Genomic DNA, 22,274 nt, shown 5'->3' with positions numbered 1-22,274 from the left:
CCCGTATGCAGGTGCTACTGGAATGTTGCTTCTTAGAAATGGAAAGTTCACAATTGGAAAGCTGAAATCATCTATTTTGTAGTAAAGTTGTTTTCAAACGACCCTCATTGTAAATTTCTAGATGTAAATCAAGATATGAGAATGACTTAACTGTATCTGTTGTATCCTTTATCTCTAGTTCGATGGGATAGACAAATCATAAGTCGAAAAAAGTTACAATTCCATGGTCAAAAACGGAAAGGGAACAAAAGACAAATAACAGTCTATCAAACTATGGACTATTATAGTGATAGTATAATTTTCTAAGATAAAACAAAGTAAAAAAAAAATCAGCAACACGAACTCCACCATCTCCACCCGAAACCGAGGTGATATTAGGTGTGTTACGGCAGGATAAGACGCTTTAAATATGCTTATAAGAATATTTTCCCATACCAAAAAGAAGCAAGTGTAACAGGATGCGGTTACGAAGTCTCTCAAACAAGCTTCCATAACTCACCATTCCCATGGTCCCATATTTCATTTCAAACATGAGGGATAGGGGATGACCCCGTTGACTTCCCCTATATTTCATTTGATTTGTTTGATTGTCCCATACACGAATATATACACATGGAAAAAAGTATTGCAACACCTTGATTTTTTAAAACTTGAAAAATCAGCCTCTTTTTGTGGATGAAATATAATAAAATATTTGTATAATATTATTGAAACATAGTTTATGATAACATTGGCATTCAAACGAACAAAAAATGTTTGAAAAAAAATGATTTATATAACCACAATTTTAATAACAAAATGAAGTGTTTTTTGTACAAAAAACTGCATTTTACAACTTTTACTGTAGTCGAACTTTACAATGTCAGACATTTCAAAATTTATCTTCAGATGACTGTTCACATCATGGTTGATTGTTATACGCCAAAGAATTAATACTTTGTGCGCAGCCTCCATTCAAACGGATAACCGCGTCTAAACGTCTTCTGATTCCTGCCAGAAATCGACTAATTTGTTGCTAAGGTAGCAGCAACCATTTCTAATGAAGGGCATTGTTTATTTCATGATGTGTTTGAACTGGGATGTCCTTTCCCGCACTTTCCGCCCAATGGTGTCCCATATATGCTCGATATGGTTCAAATCCGGGCTACGATCGGGCCAAGGAAGATGAAACGAATTCCATTGGAACAATGGATCTTCCTCCACGATGCTAATTTCCAACTTTGGCGAGCTCTGCACTACATTCGATACGGAAAACTGTGTGTATGTTTGTAAGCAAAGGTCTCCGAAATGGTCTTATCGCACGATAACCAGTAGCGATGAGTCGATCTCGAACAGTTCTTGATAAAAGGCTCTTGTAGGCCTACCACTCTCTTTTTAGGATTGTCTTGTATGCAATGGGTTTCCTTCTGACCAACCTTCATTATGCTTGATTTTCCCTAGCAAATGGTATAGGGGAGGGGGTCTTCTTTATCTCGGAAGGTCTTTAACATCGTTTATTGCCTGGTTTTTATTCTCAAAACGACTTATAGTGGAATGGTGTTGACCAACAATACGTGCAATTGTTACAGCGACATCCCTGCTTCTCTCATGCTGATAATCTGCCATCTTGCTGCAGTTAAGAGTTGTCAAGGACCCATTACAAGGTGTCAATCATATAACTTTAAAAACTTGGTTATTTAAAGTGTTGAAAACAATGAGGATAAAAACATCTGTTTTGCTGTGTACGGGTACAGTAAATGCATGTGCAGATAAAAACTTATCGAGTCGATATTTATTAATTAAACTCAGGTGATACTTAAATAATGTTTAACTAGTTCTATTTTACCAAATTATATCACAAAAAAATAAAGAGTGTTTTTTTAATTTTAATTTCAATTTTGTGTTGCAATACTTTTTTCCATGTGTATATATGGTTTTTGATATGAGCATCACTGATGAGTCTTATGTAGACGAAACGCGCGTCAGACGTACTAAATGATTATCCTGGTACCTTTGTTAACTACCAGGGTAGGGGATGTCGACCGTTTACAAGTTTTCAAACAGGAGGGGGTTGGGGTGACCCCAAGGGACTTCACTTACATTCCATTTGATTTGTTTTATTGTCACATGCAAGAAAATGTATGGTTTAGGAGTGGGAATCTCGACCGTTTACAAGTTAACAAACATAATTGGGTGGGGGTGACCGCGTGGACTTCCCCTATATTTTATTTGATTTATTTTATTGTCCCATACAATAATATATTCATAGTTTAGGGGTGGGGATTGTTGACCATTTAGAAGATAAAAGCACATTCTTTTATTGAAAGGGGTGAGAGTGACCCCCCTATATTTCATTTGATTAATTTTATTGTCCTGTGATCATTTCTGAAGACTGCATATGTTAGTTTTCAAGTTAAAGTCATCTGAAAAATTAAAAAAAAAATCCCAACCCTTCCCTCTTTAAGCCCCTCAAAATAACCCTTTATAGACCCCAATGCACAAACGAAAGATTGATTGCTCTCCTGAGCAAAAAGAAGTCTCAAAACTTTGTTTGGGAGACTTAATAATCAAGTAGAGTGCACACACCATAATGACTCGCATGTCTTACTTAATGAAATAAACTAATACATCTTTGTATTTTACAAGTGGGTTTGTTCGATCTTTTGACAACTGGATATTTTCATTACCTTACATTGAGGTGAAGCTATATTGAAACCTTCCAGTCTAACATGTGCAACTTTAAATCAATCCATTTGTGTATTCTTGTCTTTCATTTTTGTTTGTGAGCTTTGTCTAATTATATGCCTTTATAGTGTTTATTTTCCTTTTCAGTGATCAAGATTATAACACATGCTAACAGATGTACCCCTATTTTGACATTTTTACCTGTTATGTAGGTTTGTTTTGTTCAAACATTGTTGTCAATTTAATGGAATTTTATGCAACTGTCATACAAGTGAGAAGTTTAGCTAGCTATAAAACCAGGTTCAGTCCATCATTAATTGTGTGATTTTATTTCTTCTATACACCAAATTTAGATGACCTAATTCGTAAAGTATCCAAGATACGAACTATACAGAAACTTTAACCTTGATACATGATAGACATATAGCAAGGAATCCATCTTCCAATTATAGATTAGTTATCCAGTAACTCATTACAAGCTAATTTTCAAGCTTTATCCAAATAGTTGTAACCAGATTCTTATCTAACATCATATCTTGCATTCTGTGATATTTGTAGCAGGTGAGACAAAAAGATAAGAAATGTATTCTACATCAGCTTTGGATAAAGGAATTCAAGTTTAGAGATGCACTGGAAGGATAAGTATACAACAATAGTCCTGTCATCTAGTAGTCAAGCAAATTAAAGAAAAGAACTAAACAGCAAAATTAAACTGACCAATGGAACACTGTGTGACAGACATGCAAACCACGATAGGATCTTAAATGCTAAATGATAACTCCTGTAAACATATATGATCTGTGCTGATTTAAGAACTTTTCCCACACTTTGCTTTTAACTACATAGCACATATAATGCAATTTTAATATAATAATTAGATTTCAAAGGAATAAAATTCTTGTCAAAATAATTGACCAGGGTCTCTGTCTGATTACTGGTATAAATTCATGAAAATCCTACACGCAATATAGGTTTGAAAGTGCTTACAATGTTTTCCATGTTGTGGTTTCACATTTAAAAATAGTTGACTGATTTTTAAACTTGTCAGATATAACCTATTAGTTTCATAAAAATCTGGCATAAATTGACTGGAATCTCAAGAAATCTTAATTTCTATTTCATGCACCACCATAGTTCAATGAAATTTTGTAATTGTGACACTACATCATTCCACCTTGTATTAACACAAGTATCATGCATTTAAATCAGCTGCTACATAAGTTGTTTCACTGGTGATTATATCATCTCTCTTTGGTTTTAATATGTATGCACTTACATGCTACAAAGGTTACAGGTTTTGTTAAACTGCAAGTGATGCATTATAAAATAGATTTTATCCCCACTGTGGATATATCTATTTTGTAGATTAAGGAAACAACGTTTGCATGAAAAGTAAACAAAAGAACCTTGTGAGCAGGCCCTTATTAATGCTGACTATGCGAATTGGGCTTTGTTCATTTTTGAAGGCCATACGGTGACCTATAGTTGTTAATTTCTGTATCATTTGGTATCTTGTGGGTAGTTGTTTCATTGGCAATCGTACCACATCTTCTTTTTTATATTCACATACCTCACATTGACACTGGGCAAAACAAAATCTCATCAGATTACAAGTTGGATTAAACTCAAATGATAGTTAAGTGGTAAAAATACCTTGTGGGTATGCACAACCACAAAGAATGTTCTCATTAGCTACAAAGTTTCATGAAATTCTGTCAAGTGGTTTCCAAGATGCAATGACAACTATTGCAGCAGTATATTTAGACAAAAGTTCTAATTTCAAAGGGGTACAACTCCTAGAACTAGATGTGTCAAAGCGACACGAATGGCCACTTGATCTGTAACTGACATACCAAAAGTCAGCCCAATGTCTGAAAGCGTTTAGAAAAAAAGTCTGTATAACTGTTATTTTCAACAATTTACGAGTCCAAAGCACCGTAATTCGGCAAATATTAGTCGATCGGAACAAAACTTAAACTTGATCTGTATTAACTCAATTTGGTTAACTCACATGCCAAAAAACATCCCAATAGCTGAAAGAGTTAAGAAAATTAGTCTGTATAACAGTGATTTTCAACAATTTATCAAAGTCCAAAGCCTGTAATTTTGGCAAAAATGAGCAAAGCGGAACGAAACTTAAGCTTGATCTGTAACTCATCATGGTTAACAAACATACCAAAAATTAGCCCAATATCTAAAAGTTTAGAAAAAATGTCTGATAAATTGTTGAAACACATTATCAAAGTCCAAAGCCCGTAATTTCGGCAAAAATTAGTGAAGCGGAACGAAACTTTAACTTGATCTGTAACTCATCATGGTTAACTCACATCACCAAAAATCAGCCCAATATCTGAAGGTGTTTAGAAAAAACTCTGTATAATGGTTTGTTGCAGAATGACGGAATTTCGGAATTACAGACAAGGGTAGAACTATATGGCACCAACAACTTTGTTGTGGGACCGTAAAAAAATTTAAATCATACTTTTCTGTCGATATGCACATCTACATAGTATGTCCTTATTAATAACAAAGTTTCATGAAATTTTGTTGCGCAATGACAAGAACAGGACCCCCTGGTCGAATCCACAGACCTCACAGTACACAAGGCTTTCAATGATCAAACCAACAATTTCCCCACACTAGGTACAATAACATGGAAAAGGTTATACAGAATTAAAATGTTGAAAATGATTTAATATGAAATGCTGTAAAAACAAAACGTATAACAATAAGTATCACAAGGTTAAGAATTAATGAAATGTTCCTTAAATCATCAAAAATTTGCCTTGCTTGTAAGCAGGTATACCAATTACATATTGCACTATTTCTGATTTTACAGTTCATGAGATCTATCACAATTAACAACCATCTGACATAGTAGGATGCCACACAGACTTAAAAACATTACATCATACAGACTAGAGTTCATCACGATTAAAGAAAGACTTATTGGCATATATCTTACAGTCAAAGAGAAAACCACATTACTATTGATCATTATGTAAACAAATAAGAACTGGATTTGATTAAGCACATGATTTAAGGTAGCACTACTATAAAACAATAACAATAAAAAAACACATTATCAAATCAATTCTCATTAAGATGGAATTAAAAAATAAAACATAAAATGAAAATTGTTTTAGTTTGATAAGGTTCTTTTAACTTAAAAATAATGCCCGCTTTCCAATCAATGACGAACCTTCTCCCAGACAGGCCGTTCAGCATTTAGACAATTCTAGTTTCAACACTATCATTTGTTATCAAATAACAGCTGCCCAATAGTGATTACCTAACTGAACAGATTCAGCTGTTGGTTCACTTGGTAATACTATTTTTCCTTCCACATATCCAGGACATAATCCTATGTAGTCTAGGAAGTCTCCAGATATTATGGCCTAATGGTTTTAGGCCGTGGCAAGACATGGCCTGGTTTATAGTTCTTCATTTCTAGTCTTATACATTGCTCCTTGTGATCTTATTAAAACACCTCACTCTGTGTGACAACTGATTTTGATTTATATGGTACATTCCCACTGCTAAGTCGTATGGTATTGGATGACATTGTTAATGAATAGTTGTCAACTTTTTAGATCAGTCTGTTCTGGTAGTTGCACCCACTTTTAGGTCCAAACAAAACATTGAAGAATTATCTGCTGAGAGTATCGAGATAAATTCTGAAAATCATGATACGATTTTTTTACAGTTAGTGTGCTGATATATAAATGGCATACTGCTCACTCTTCTATAACACAACTCCTGCTTCCTTGCAGGTTACAGCATTCATTCAAATATGAATGGAGTAAAATGATTAAAAAGAACCTGTTAAGGTTCTTCAAAGTATCTCATCGTCAAACAAACTATTTACAATGGTTGGAATAACAATGCCAAAATGTGATTAATCCCAGGATTCCTCATCATCACCTCCTCCAGAGTTAGCAGGTGCTCCACTGAAACCTCCATTAAATCCTCCTCCGGAATCTCCTGTGTGGTTGTCTCTTGTCTACAAATAGCAATTTGCATAATTTTAATAATAATTCTACAAGCTGAAAAATCAGCAAAATTCTAAACATTTTTAGACATTTTACACAATGGCAATTGATCCGTGATAAAATGTACTCAGAGGTAAAACTGTGAGCGATTTGTAAGCTATATATTGCTCACTAATAATATTCTTGTTTTTTATGTTATCGGGAACGCTCTGATTTGAAGTCCCCCAGAAAAATGCAACGAAAATTACCTACATGGCAATTGTGTTTTAGAATGTACAAGTATTTGGTTCACAGGAAGTTGATGAAATCTTCTACAACTGCAACCAATAATTAATCAAATTCAGTCTATATTGTCTGAACTTGAACAAAGTCAACCCTTTTTAAAGTCAGATGCACTGTTCAGCATCCAATTCTAAGGATCTGACCCTCGTAAAGGTTGGTTTCTCTTTTTCTTGCTTCTGCAGAAAGTAACTGACTGCTGGTAAAATCAATTCAAAATCCAGGAATTATATTAACTTGACTGGTCCTTAATGAATGGAGGTTTGTTTGTTTGTTTTAATCTAATTGATGTTCATCATGATATGTATAATGCTCTCAATAAAGAAAATTCATTTCTTGTTTTGTTCACGTAGGAATTCGAGAATAAGTAAAGTATAATATGTATTTGTCCGATATTGTTTTCTTGTGCTATATTTCACTAGAAGTTTTATGAAATACAGTATGCAAAGATTTACTATTAATTACCCTTGGTTGGTCTTTTCTGATGTCCTTTCCACCAAATTTGCCTCCATAGTTAGAGAAGCCAGCAGTAGACTGACTAGATTTAGCATACTCCTCTAACCATAATGGGACTTCTTGTTGTGCCTGAAATATAAACAGACTATTTAAGAGGATCAAAACATCTTTAGTTAGTGAAAAGCCTTTGAGAATACCTGGTGCAAAATATAATTCAATAGATTACCAACATAAGTATGTCATTTGGTCAGAATTTGACAGCCTTTCTGATCAAACCAAAACTTGTCTGACACGACAGATCGTCTCACAGACCCATGGAATTTAATTTTGTTAGCATTCAGTAATGCTCAAATAAATAAGGAAATTCAAAATAAAACAAGGTAGAGTCTTTCAAGGAAGACGTGGCAATCATACCAGCTCTACTTATTTTAGTAAATGTATTGCATGTCGTCTCCAAATAATATAACAAGAAAAGAAAGACCATATTTTGGTACACTACAGGAAATTTAAATGTAACAAAAAGCCAAACATTAGGCCCCAAAAAGATGTCTTTACTAAAACAAGAGTGCACACACTGAAATGTCTCGCCTTCTTTACTAATCATTGATATTATGTTGATAGTCCTAAGTATAAAGCTTTATTACAACTGCTACATCAACTTAACATTAACCAAGACAGCTAAACAAAGACCAATGAACCATGAAAATGAGGTCAAGGTCAGATGAACCATGCCAGGCAGACATGTACAGCTAACAATGCTTCCATACAACAAATATAGTTGACCAATTACTTATAGTTTAAGAAAAATAGACCAAAACACAAGAACTTAACACTGTGGCATGAACCGTGCAATTGAGGTCATGGTCAAATAAAACCTGCGGGACTGACATATAGATCATAATATATTTCCATACACCAAATATAGTTAACCTTTGGCATATAATATTAGATAAAAAGACCAAAACTTAAAAACTTAACTTTGACCACTGAACCATGAAAATGAGGTCAAGGTCAGATGACATCTGCCCGCTAGACATGTACAACTTACAATCATTCCATACAACAAATATAGTAGACCTATTGCATAAAGTATGAGAAAAACAAACCAAAACACAAAACTTAACTATAACCACTGAACCATGAAAATGAGGTCAATGTCAGATGACATCTGCCCGCTAGACATGTATACCTTACAATCATTCCATACAACAAATATAGTAGACCTATTGCATATAGTATGAGAAAAACAGACCAAAACACAAAAATTTAACTATAACCACTGAACCATGAAAATGAGGTCAAGGTCAGATGACACCTGCCAGTTGGACATGTACACCTTCCAGTCCTTCCATACACCAAATATACTAGCCCTATTGCTTATAGTATCTGAGATATGGACTTGACCACCAAAACTTAACCTTGTTCACTGATCCATGAAATGAGGTTGAGGTCAAGTGAAAACTGTCTGACGGGCATGAGGACCTTGCAAGGTACGCACATACCAAATATAGTAATCCTATTACTTATAATAAGAGAGAATTCAACATTACAAAAATTCTGAACTTTTTTTTCAAGTGGTCACTGAACCATGAAAATGAGGTCAAGGACATTGGACATGTGACTGACGGAAACTTCGTAACATGAGGCATCTATATACAAAGTATGAAGCATCCAGGTCTTTCACCTTCTAAAATATAAACCTTTTAAGAAGTTAGCTAACGCCGCCGCCGCCGTAGCCGGATCACTATACCTATGTCGAGCTTTCTGCAACAAAAGTTGCAGGCTCGACAAAAAATTAAATTTAAAAATTTACTTTCACAAAATCTGCAATAAATGAATAATAAATGACAAGCTGCTGTCTATTTGATTTTGCACATTGTAACTTACATCTGCTAAGATCCGTAACAAAGCTTTTGCGATTCCACCATCTGAATCATCTGTGTAGAAACTGGTGGATTTTCCAACATTACCACATCGTCCTGTTCTTCCTATTCTATGTACATACTCGTCTATAGATTGTGGAAGGTCATAATTTATGACATGTTTAACAAGAGGAATGTCTAACCCTCTAGCTGCCACTGATGTAGCTACAAGAATGGGTGCTCTGCCAGTTTTAAAATCCCTCAAAGCTTCCTCCCTTTCCTGCTGTAAACGGTCACTGTAATGTAAACATATTTATGAACATATAGACTAGGGTTGCAAAGATACCTTATGTCATGATATAAATAATATTAAACAACCTCAAATTAATACATATATTCTAATATCAACCTACCCATGTTCAGTTGTTTTGTTTTTGTTTGTTAACCCTGCAGTTTTTATAATGTATCAGTGTTCATGGAAAGGAGTAGGTTAGATAACACCCTAAAATGGCCCTCTTTTTTACCTCAATTTTCAAATTAGGATTTATTGACCAATATCACAGTGATTCATAGCTAATACACTGACTAGAAAGGAAATAAATCTATTTGGTGAAAATTTACGTTCCTGCGTTCTACTGATGACGTCACAAACAGTACTCATTTTGATTTTCCACGAAAAATCAATGAAAATTGGTAAATTTTGCATTGATTATGTGACAGGAAACAGAGTGCAAACGTCGACAAAAAAGATTTTTGAACACAATGTTTTTAATGACATTTTACATGTTTAACTGGAATATTTAGTTTGTCAACGCCTGCGCTCTATGTTTACGGGTCCTAAATTTAGTTCAAATCTGGCCAATTTATAAATATGGCAAATATAGACAGAGGAATGATATGTAGATTAGTTTCTATCAAGGCCATAAACAATTCCTTTTTTTTTTCTATTTTATTAAAAAACACATCAGCCAATTAAAAAATGTTCACATGAAGCCTGATTTCAAGATGGCTCTTATTTTCAGTTCACTGATTTTTTTTCCCTATTTATTCAGGTATCTGTAAACTGGAAATTGAAATAAATAAATAAATCTGAAAGCACACCACACGGTATACCATTTTGGGTTGATATTGACTTGTCAAATATGCACACGAGAAAAATGATGTCAACTATTTTTTTTCAAAATCAGTTTACGCTGTCTATTCATTGTATACTACTTCTTGTATAATTACGTACCCATGTATACTTGTTGTTGGAAATCCAGACTGAGACAAGTAAGTAGCAAGAAAGTCAGCATTTCTTTTCTGTTCAACAAAAACAAGTGTTTTGTCTGTACCTAAAATAAAATATAAATTTTAGAATATTTTAACTATTCAGGAACTTCATTTGACCTTAAAATGCACAAAGGCTTTGACTGTTTATGTCAAACAACTACCCTTCACTGAATAATACATTGTTTAATGATGTTCTCCATCAATGACCAGTTTGTCAAACATGACCTAAAACAATGGCTGATTTGCCCTGTATCAATCTAAATTTGCTCCACACAAAAGTATGAGTACATGCAGTGATTTTGCTAGCGCTCGTCACTTTCGTATTTTACGAAAGAGTTTTCTCATTGACGAAAGTATTTCAAATCAATTTCGTCACTTTAATTTTGAAAGTGTAAAAAAAAATTTGCAATAAAAACTATAAATCTTCATGTTTTTGACAAGTTTATGACCTCCAGGTAATTAACATTTTTAACAGGTGTTACAAGTTGTGATTATAACTAATCCGCTTATCGCCATCGGATGGGTCACTAATCCGTTAATTATTATCAAACCCCATAATTGAATGACCATCATAATTATTTCCCCAGGAAAATCAGTCAGTCGGCATTTCATTTCAGCAACCAGGAGTATAGTTTCGTCAATTAATCAAAAATGTAACAACCCGGACAGTTCGCATTTGAATTTCAATATTTCTCAAAAGATCACAATCTGAAGTTCATTTGTCGTAGATTCGTCATTCGAAGGCATTTTCGTCATATTTGTTTAAATTGTCATCAAAAACTTTCGACAATTTCCATTTAAAATAAAGAACTTTAATGTGTTTATTCAAAACTTTCACGAGTTTAACAGGTGCTTCCTGTATTGTGTTCTACGCATGCGTGAAAGTATTCCTTCGACTATTTATAGACTTTAAAAAACGTAAAATACGAAATCATTTAGGCCTAAAAAAAAAAGATATGTGTTTCCGGTAACATCATTTTGAAAAATAGGGTCGGTAGGTCGGAATTTTTTTTTTTTTTGACATCGTAAATGAAATCCGGAAAATTATCATGGTTTTTCCAAGTCCGGATCCGTAATTAGTTTCAACAAGAGTGCACACGCTGAAATGTCTCGTCTTCTATATTTATCATTGATATTAAGTTGATAGTCCTAAGTATAAAGCTTTATTACAACTGTCTCATTAACTTAACATTAACCAAAATAACTAAACAAAGACCAATGAACCATGAAAATGAGGTCAAGGTCAGATGAACCATGCCAGGCAGACATGTACAGCTAACAATGCTTCTATACAACATATATAGTTGACCTATTACTTATAGTTTAAGAAAAATTCACCAAAACACAAAAAATTAACACTGTGCAATGAACTGTGAAAATGAGGTCATGGTCAAAAGAAACCTGCCCTACTGACATAAAGATCATAAAATATTTCCATACACCAAATATAGTTGACCTATGGCATATAGTATTAGATAAATAGACCAAAACTCAAAAACTTAACTTTGACCACTGAACCATGAAAATGAGGTCAAGGTCACATGACATCTGCCCGCTAGACATGTACACCTTACAATCATTCCATACAACAAATATAGTAGACCTATTGCATATAGTATGAAAAAAACAGACCAAAACACAAAAATTTAACTATAACCACTGAACCATGAAAATGAGGTCAAGGTCACATGACATCTGCCCGCTAGACATGTACACCTTACAATCATTCCATACAACAAATACAGTAGACCTATTGCATATAGTATGAAAAAAACAGACCAAAACACAAAAATTTAACTATAACCACTGAACCATGAAAATGAGGTCAAGGTCAGATGACACCTGCCAGTTGGACATGTACACCTTACAGTCCTTCCATACACCGAATATACAAGCCCTATTGCTTATAGTATCTGAGATACGGACTTGACCACCAAAACTTAACCTTGTTTACTGATCCATGAAATGAGGTGGAGGTCAAGTGAAAACTGTCTGACAGACATGAGGACCTTGCAAGGTACGCACATATCAAATATAGTTATCCTATTACTTATAATAAGAGAGAATTCAACATTACAAAAAATCTGAACTTTTTTTTCAAGTGGTCACTGAACCATGAAAATGAGGTCAAGGACATTGGACATGTGACTGACGGAAACTTCGTAACATGAGGCATCTATATATAAAGTATGAAGCATCCAGGTCTTCCACCTTCTAAAATATAAAGCTTTTAAGAAGTTAGCTAACACCGCCGCCGGATCACTATCCCTATGTCGAGCTTTCTGCAACAAAAGTTGCAGGCTCGACAAAAACCGGAAGTGTGCCATTTGCAATGTTTTTGAAGCACCTGCTGTGCAAATTTCTTGGATTTTAACCTATTTGGAATACCTTTTGACATTAATAAAATGTTTTACTGGCTTTCTATGCAAGTAGAAGCAAGAGAGAAAAAATATAATGTCATCTATCAGAAGCCTGTGTCAAAAACGGGGTCGGTTGATACAATTTTTTTTTTTTTTTTTGAAGATCCAATAAAAAAGTTAGGGTCGGGGCTAAAAAAACAGGGTCGGTCGGGTTACCGGAAACATCGATCTTTTTTTTCTCGGCCTTAGAATCAATTAAACGAGAGACACACAAATATATATCTCTTACTAAAGGAATTCAAATAAAACCAGATGCTCCGCAGGGCGTAGCTTTATACGACCGCAGAGGTTGAACCCTGAACGGTTGGGGCAAGTATGGACACAACATTCAAGCTGGATTCAGCTCTAAATTTGGATTGTGATTAAATAGTTGACACAGCATAGGTTTCTGACACAGAATGAGTGTGTTCTAATGAACTTAAAATTTTTGTTTTCTCTTAGAGCAATTCACTATGCTGTTGAATATTAATCCTCTCAAAAAAATGTTTGAAGAAATTTTCTTTTTTATTTATGAAATTTCAAATGAGAAAAATTGAACCCAATTTTTTTAATCACACCCCCCTTTCCCTTATTCCAAAACTAATCTCAATTAAAATTTCTAATGGAGTTTGCAACAATAACTACTCATTTAAATACATCATAAAATATTAAGATGTAAAAAAAACTGCTTGTTATCACTGAATGGTAAAGATTATTTTAATTTATCAGTTGGTAGTAAAAAGTGAATATACATTGTATATTGTATATAACAAAGATTTAAGTTGATTCTGGACAAAGAAAGATAACTCCAATTAAAAAAAAAATCTTGCTATTGCACAATATTTTGCAATTAGATATTTCTTGCTTACTATTCTGGACAAAGAAAGATAACTCTAATTAAAAAAAAAATTTGCTATTTCACAATATTGTGCAATAAGTTATTTCTCGCCATTGCGCAATACTGTGCAATTGAAAAGACTTGCTATTGCACAATACTTAATATAATAATTTTAGATCCTGATTTGGACCAACTTGAAAACAGGGCCCATAATAAAAAATCTAAGTACATTTTTGGATTCAGCATATCAAAGAACCCCAAGATTTCAATTTTTGTTAAAATCAAACTAAGTTTAATTTTGGACCCTTTGGACTTTAGTGTAGACCAATTTGAAAACAGGACCAAAAATGAAGAATCTACATACACAGTTAGATTTGGTATATCAAAGAATCCCATTTATTCAATTTTTGATGAAATCAAACAAAGTTTAATTTTGGACCCCGATTTGGACCAACTTGAAAACTGGGCCAATAATCAAGAATCTAAGTACATTTTTAGATTCAGCATATCAAAGAACCTAACTGATTCATTTTTTGTCAAAATCAAACTAAGTTTAATTTAGTTTTGTATTTGATTTAGTTTTAATTTAAGTTAAGAATCTACATACACAGTCATGACAGTTAGATTCGGCATATCAAAGAACGCCAATTATTCAATTTGGATGAAATCAAACAAAGTTTAATTTTGGACCCTTTGGGCCCCTTATTCTGTTGGGACCAAAACTCCCAAAATCAATACCAACCTTCCTTTTATGGTCATAAACCTTGTGTTTAAATTTCATAGATTTCTATTTACTTATACTAATGTTATGGTGCGAAAACCAAGAAAAATGCTTATTTGGGTCCCTAATTCCTAAACTGTTGGGACCTAAACTCCCAAAATCAATACCAACCTTCCTTTTGTAGTCATTAACATTGTGTTTAAATTTCATTGATTTCTATTTACTTAAACTAAAGTTATTGTGCGAAAACCAAGAATAATGCTTATTTGGGCCCTTTTTTGGCCCCTAATTCCTAAACTGTTGAAACCAAAACTCCCAAAATCAATCCCAACCTTCCTTTTGTGGTCATAAACCTTGTGTTAAAATTTCATAGATTTCCATTCACTTTTACTAAAGTTAGAGTGCGAAAACTAAAAGTATTCGGACGACGACGACGACGACAACGTGATAGCAATATACGACGAAAAATTTTTCAAATTTTGCGGTCGTATAAAAATGATAATTTCCTGATGAATCCGGACTCGTTTTGAATTTATTATCCACGTGTTACTTCCCGTTTTCGTTTCATTTTAAAACCGAAAGTAGTAAACGTGATCTATTCACTATTGTTGATTTGTTTACAAGCTCCTTTCAGTCATTATAATAGTTCCAAAAATGATTTTATACATTTCCAACTTGATAGAAATGATTTCCAAATATCTATTTTAGTAGACCTTTTATATGGATAATGATTATGCAGTGAAATAATCATTGTAAGTTAATTTATGCTGTGATTCCTTGTTTAAAAAATCCAACTTTTGTTGATCAGGAATGACCCCTGGAACCAACTGAAGAGAACTTGTGAACTAAATTTCTGGATTCCATCATATTTCCATGTCAGAATCTTTCATAACAATGGCCAATACAGTTAAATCATACAATAACTGCCAATCATGCTGGTGCCTGTCTGCCTCAATCCCTTAAAATCTGACAAAGTCAAAAGATGAAGCTAGTAATATACATCATTGGTCCCTTGCTTTTACACAAAATAAGGTTGATTTTAATAGCGCGCAAAAGTGACTAAAGCCCTCAAAATCCTAGCTTAAACCCTGAGTACATGTAGTCATCAAATTTACGCTTTATTCTTCCTGAATAATCAATCTGATGATAAGAACTGTCAAATAATGCACTGCAAGCACTTCAAAAACTATTAGAAAGGCAAAGTGAATCAATAAAATTACTACATTAAACTATGGAAGTGTACAAAAAAAACTTTTTTTTAAAATATATATACACCTATCTAGTTTGTTTGGTTTTTTTTGGGGGGGGGGGGGGGGGGGGGGTCCAGAAGTAACACTGGTTGACCCAAGGTCAAATAGGTATTAAACCACGCCATTGACAATTGGAACATAACATAAGCATTGTGACATAGGTAATTGATGCATAAGTGCATAAATTTTTAAGTTGTCTCTATTTTACTGATGTTCTTCCCTTTTACCATAAAAGTAATCTCATTAAATGTCTTCAGACTCAAATTTAAATGCTTTCTAGATGAACAATACACATTTTCCAAATTAACTATCAAATCAACTACAAGTTTATATTACAAATTATATCTTACCAGATTCAGACAATATATCACACAGCTTTTGACGTTTCTGATCACGGGGAACTTCATGCACATACTGTGCAACATCGGTACAAGCTCCGCCAACTCTACCAACAGTTAAAAACAAATAGTCATTTAAAAACTCAGCGGCAAGTCTCTGGATTTCTTCTGGGAAAGTTGCACTGAACATAAGAGTTTGTCTCTGTTCTTTGGGAGGTGCTCCCAATTCATGTACTATTTTTTTTATTTCTGGTCCAAATCCCATATCTAACATTCTATCAGCTTCATCCAAAATTAAATATTTCAGCTTTTCTAAACTGACCTGGAAAGAAGAAAATATCAGGCTTTACAAAAACCCTCTTGTTTAAAAAGACATTTTCCCTAAATCTATTCATCAGTTTTGTTTGTTTTACAAATGAATAATTTGTATAAAAAAAATAAACATTTGTAAATCTGTTGAAAGAATATTGAAATCTGATTATATCAATCGTCAAGTTTATTTTTTCGCTTAAACATTTTATCAAGTTGTATTGAACATTATTATCCTACTTTACTTTTATACTAATGTATGCAATGTATATGTCTGTATTTTGTTATGATTTTTAATGACGAGGGCCTCAGCGAAGATTAGTTATATGGCTATCTGTGTAACCCTCTTAAAATAAAGTATTGTTATTGTTGTTTATAAAAAGAACAGCATTTAAATGTTCCCACATTTGATTTGTCCAAGAGCAATAACTTCCAATCTTTTTTTCTAGATCAGACAATAGGTAAACTTAATTTGACAGCAGAAAACCCTCAAGTATAATAGTCATCTCTTCAATACCATAGCTTAATCTACTGAGCCATCATTAACATAGATGCCAACCCCCTTTTGACACAATCAGTAACAAACTATCAAATTTTCCGTATTTTTTAAAAGTTTTCAGTAATCATTTATAAATGTGCATTTACCAATAAAAATTACTGACGAGTGGTTGCAAAGTGATGTGCACTAAACTTTGTTGTTTAACATGTTGTCTGTAGTATGTATTCCATTCATTAATTGTTCAGATGTTCTCGACTCGTACATTTTCGTTTTGTCAAGGAGAAGTAGAGAAAGGGGGAAAGCTCCTTCATAAAATGCAAGTTTGCCTTTGGAAGTCAGTTAGTTACTCAACAATAGGTTGATAACTCCCGAGAAACCGGAAGCATTACATTGGCGTTTTCTAAATACCGGACCAGGACGGAAAAGTAATGATACAAATCCGCGTTTTACAAAATTGAACGGCAATGATTGGTAATCCGTAACTATTCGACTTTGACCGTAACAGCGTAGTTTTTATCGCAAAATCGGAAAAACTACGCAAAAATCGTAATGGTTGGCATCTATGCATTAACATAAGATGAACTGCGAGGTATTTTTTACTAATAACACCTCTGCTAAAAGTGTCTAGTTAACAAAAAGTTGATGAGGGATGCATTTCAAAACTCATCACAGGGTATAAGCAGATGTAAACTTGAACCATCTGAAAAAATAATAGTTTTTACCTTTCCTTTACCAATGACATCAATTAATCTACCAGGTGTACCAACTACTATATGTGCACCCTGTTCTACATTCCTCAGTTGATGTCCAAGAGAGGTTCCTCCATATAATACTACAGGTCTTAACATTGTGCCATGGGTAAATCTTTTGGCATCTGTAAAGATTTGTACAGCCAATTCTCTAGTTGGAGCTACAACTAAAGCCTGTGGCTCCTGAACTACTGAGAATGAACTACCAGTCAGTCCATTGTTCATCATTCCAGTTAAAACTGGCAGCAAGAAAGCAGCCTGCAAATGAAGATGACAGTTTCAAAGTTCTAAAATCATATTTCATATAAATTTCTGAAAACTTGCACTTTTATTTTTATTATGGACATCTTAACAGAATGTTTGTCAGAGTCGAGTCATACAAGTCGGGGTGGTCCGAAGTGAAATTAAGTTTGTTTGGTGCTGCCATACGACCAATCCTTTCTCAACTGAATTATTTTTCAATACAAGGTGTTTTTTTTCTCTTCACAGAATTCAAACACAATTTGTCTTTTGTTTTCTGTACAAGTTCACTGTTCAAATGTTAGAAGACAAAACACATTGTATTATGTTATGCAAGGGATGGTTACCAAAATCATGTTCCATCAAAGCATTCGATGAAGATAGAAACAATTTTTTTTTTTTTTTATAAAAAAACCAATACTAAGCATGAAGAGCTTTCAAATCCAGGTCTTCATTTTTTAAGTTCATACCGTTTTTCCAGATCCTGTTTGTGCACACGCCATCAGATCTCTTCCCGACATTACTATTGGAATAGAATATTTCTGTACAGGTGTTGGTCTATCATAGTTAGACTTTTTCACATTTTTAAGAAAGGTATCATACAATCCAGCATCATCAAAATTTGAGATCTTTTCAGGACAATTTGATCCTGTGACCTCAACTGGAATTTTTTCATATTTGTCAAAGTTTATGCCTGCGTGTATGGTTTTAAAAATTTCAGTTTCATCTTCAGATGGTGCAGGTGGGATATAAGGGGGTGGACGGTCCTTGTCTGAAAAATAAATGCACACATAATTCAATTTAGACATTATCAGGATATAACATAAATTGGGCTTGGAGGGATTTGGAAAATTACCTCCAAACAGACAGCATAAATATATATAAACGGCTCATTTTTTAAAATAAAAATTAATGTGTTATAGTGATATTGCAGATACAAAATGTAGACGGAGATATTCAGTCATTCCTTTAGCAAACAAGATTCCATATCCAGAAACCTAATAAAAATAGAAACAAGAGGCTGTCGACGAGATGGTAAACCAGGTTTTCCTGAGGAGTTCGAACTCTGAACAGTTGACAATATTTAAGTTTAAAGCAGCTCTGAATTTGGATTGTGATTGAATATTTGATACAGCCTAAGTTTGTGACACAAAATAAATGGTTAAAGAACAGAAAGAAGACCCATGAACCACATTCAATAACTCTCCCCTTCCAACCCTCCTATACACATTTTAATGGAATAGCCCATAGCATTTACTAGCCATCAAGTAACAGCACAAAATTTTTCGACATTTCATGAATGAACAACCTTAAGTAATATAATTGGGGAATGTATCAATGGGACACATATGATGCTACTCAAATATGAACTTGAAGTGAGTTTTGTGGTGATAATCATTGAGACAAACTAAAGTTTGGAAATTGAAACAAAAAAATCATGCTATTTTTCCATTTGTAAAGGGGGATAACTCTAAAACAGTAAAAGTGACACCACCAAAGTTCAAACTTGATCTGTGTATAACATCATAATTTCATAACATCTGGCGGAGGCAAACTAAAGTAAGAGAACAGAAAACAATTTTAAGATGTACGGACTAGAAGGGTAAAACTGAATACCCCCCCCCCCCCCCTACTATGACGGGGACATAAACATTATTTGTAGGCACACGATTTACTTACCTAATGAAAGACCTTCTGCTTTAGGACAATCTCGGGCCATATGTCCTTCTTCATTACACTTGAAGCATGCATTTCCTTGAATAAATTAGAAAATCATTTATAGATGGATTGAGATGGCCTTTCAAATGTTAATCAGACACATGTGGAAAATTATTACACCTCTCTTGTCTGAAATTCATTAAAAAAAAAATTGCACTGTACATGTTCCAACAATGGTTCTATTAAAACATACATACTACTGACAACATTTATAATAAGTGAACACGAGTCGATAGAGACAATTATAGAACTTCATTCATACTTTTATTGTATAAAAAAAAGTATTTGACATCATCTGGATACAATTATGTTGTTAGTGAATAGTTCTGGTGAAAAATTTAATGTTATATTGCCAATGCTTTGTAAAGAGCATAGATAATCAGTACAAAAAAATAGCTAAAACTGTACAGAACAGGACTGACACAATTTTAGTATTTTTCAATAGGATTGATAGTGAGGACCAGCAGATTTCTTCAAGGACCACCAGGGAAAAAAAGATTTCGCAACTCTGGAACAGGACAAAGATCCCCATTTCTATGTGGAAAAAATCATGAATTCCTTGATTTTTCAACAAACCAAGATGCCCTACTAATATACATTTTAATTTTATGATCTTAAAATGTTAAAGTTTTAATAAACATCTGACAAAGCAGCTTAATTCTCATGACAAACAATTTACATTCAATTTTCTAAATCATATAGGATCTTGTTCTTCGTAAATACATTATTATAATACCTTTACTATCAGAATTGGGACAATCTCTAGCCATGTGACCACTTTCTTGACATTTGAAGCAGTTTCCACTTCTACCACCTCCACCTCCTACAATAAAGTCATTAGGTTAATTTAATTATTGACAAGCAGCTAGTGAGCTGTTATTTACGTAAAATGGCACTTAACAATTGTTTTTCAACATCTTTAAAAAGGCTTGTCAAACAATAATGAATTGTTATATACAATCAATCCTAAATCACCACACATTAGGTCTTAGGATACACAGAAAACAAGAATGTGTCCCCAGTACATGGATGGGGCACTATCATTTTCAATGTTCAGTGAAAATCTCTAATTTGGCATTAAATTAGAAAGACCACATCATAGGTAACATTGACCGTATTCAAGGAAATAAAATACATACCTTGTTCAGCATTGGGACATTCTCTTGCCATGTGACCACTTTCATTACATTTGAAGCAGTTTCTACTGCCACCACCACCTCCTACAAAAAAGTCAGTCATTAGTACTTGTTACACATAAATTAATTATTCAAGACAATCAGCTAGTGTGCATCTTTCTATTTATTATGGCGTTATCATGTGTCCATCACCCCTTTTGCAATTTTTTCCAACATATTTTAAACAATTAAGAAGAATGAATTGGTATAAAATGGCAATCAATTCTTCTGCACCTCAAATGGTGATGTATTTTTGTCATTGAATTGCTTTCTCATTGACAGATATCGACATTTCCTTTGTTGATATTGAAACAATTCACATTTCCTTTGTTAATATTAAAACAATTGAAAGATATAAAATACATACCTTGTTCAGCATTAGGACACTCTCTTGCCATGTGACCACTTTCATTACATTTGAAGCAGTTTCTACTACCACCACCTCCTCCGCCTACAACACATGTACAGTTCCAGTTATTACGCAAGATTGAAAGTCAACACCCAATTCAAATTCAATAATAAAACATCCTAACCATTGAATAGGTAATTTGGAAATAGTAGTGAAAAATGTGTAAAATGATACAAGTGTTCAGTAAACAGGAATTGTTGAATGATGAATCTTTTTTTAAAGCTGGGGTATAATAACACACGTAAACATAGGCTGTGCAGAATTACCTTGTTCAGCACTAGGACATTCTCTCGACATGTGACCACTTTCACCACATTTGAAGCAGTTTCCTTTGCCTCCACCACCTGAAAAACAAATCATTTAATCTAAATTGTGTAACTGAATCTTTTATGATAGGATTACTTAATTTGGACAATTGCATGGCCAATTTTTAAGAAGAAAAATAAAATGAACCATTCACAGCTATTAACCAGACACTTGTCTTCAATAACAGTTCAAATAATGTAAATGACAATACATTTGAGCCATTCTGCAAATTAAGGAAAGATATATGGTGGTGATGTAAGATGCATATCACTGTAAATTCTGGAACTATTTTTTAATCTTAATTTAATTTTGCAAAAATTGCCACAGGAAAGGTTTAACTTGCATTTACAAGTTTCACAACATTTATTATATTGTCTGTATGAACTGTTATCTAAAATCACATCATTGTCTGTTCAACACTTGCCATAATAAATGCACCCCCAAATTTCTGAATTAACTGTACAAGTCACACTCAATATGATGAGACAAGAATGTTTCCTTACCTGATCCTCCAAAGCCACCACCCCTACAAAGAGAGAAAAATATTTTGAAATCATATTTCCATTAAATACATTTTTTGTTTTATACCACACAAACCTAAGTATGCAAACAAAAGATGCTAAAATGTGTTATATAAGCCATGTTTTGTATACACACAAGACATATAAATGCACTTAAATAAATTCCTCCAAACCCATCTCAATATGTTATTGTAAATAGTTTTAGCTGCCACTTGTTCAGTTTGCTCCAGTCTTTTACGTCAATTTAATAGTGCGTTTATTTATGAGAACGGCAAA

At 33.6% G+C, this 22,274-nt stretch overlaps 1 protein-coding gene across 5 annotated transcripts in view; it reads right to left on the bottom strand.

Moving 5' to 3' along the window:
• Positions 1-5,337: 5,337 nt before the first annotated feature.
• LOC139488541 (ATP-dependent RNA helicase DDX4-like) overlaps positions 5,338-22,274 on the bottom strand; it is a 44,230-nt gene continuing 27,293 nt past the window's right edge. For 3 of the 5 annotated variants that reach the window (XM_071274284.1, XM_071274258.1, XM_071274249.1), the window contains exons 6-18: positions 21,981-22,003; positions 21,438-21,515; positions 21,130-21,213; positions 20,727-20,807; positions 20,324-20,410; positions 19,549-19,623; positions 18,339-18,640; positions 17,602-17,886; positions 16,084-16,393; positions 10,488-10,587; positions 9,279-9,549; positions 7,401-7,520; positions 5,338-6,667 (exon numbers count right to left, since the gene is read on the bottom strand). In XM_071274284.1, the coding sequence (XP_071130385.1) occupies positions 6,563-6,667; positions 7,401-7,520; positions 9,279-9,549; positions 10,488-10,587; positions 16,084-16,393; positions 17,602-17,886; positions 18,339-18,640; positions 19,549-19,623; positions 20,324-20,410; positions 20,727-20,807; positions 21,130-21,213; positions 21,438-21,515; positions 21,981-22,003 (1,921 nt within the window). In that variant the 3' untranslated portion in view covers positions 5,338-6,562. The remainder of the gene's footprint in view (positions 6,668-7,400; positions 7,521-9,278; positions 9,550-10,487; positions 10,588-16,083; positions 16,394-17,601; positions 17,887-18,338; positions 18,641-19,548; positions 19,624-20,323; positions 20,411-20,726; positions 20,808-21,129; positions 21,214-21,437; positions 21,516-21,980; positions 22,004-22,274) is intronic. The other 2 variants (XM_071274278.1, XM_071274268.1) reach the window with 1 other exon arrangement.

The sequence above is a fragment of the Mytilus edulis genome, chromosome 1, assembly GCF_963676685.1.
Source record: "Mytilus edulis chromosome 1, xbMytEdul2.2, whole genome shotgun sequence".
NCBI lineage: Eukaryota > Metazoa > Mollusca > Bivalvia > Mytilida > Mytilidae > Mytilus > Mytilus edulis.
The sequence above is the reverse complement of the archived record's forward strand: the minus strand, read 5'-3'. Positions and strand labels throughout refer to the sequence as shown.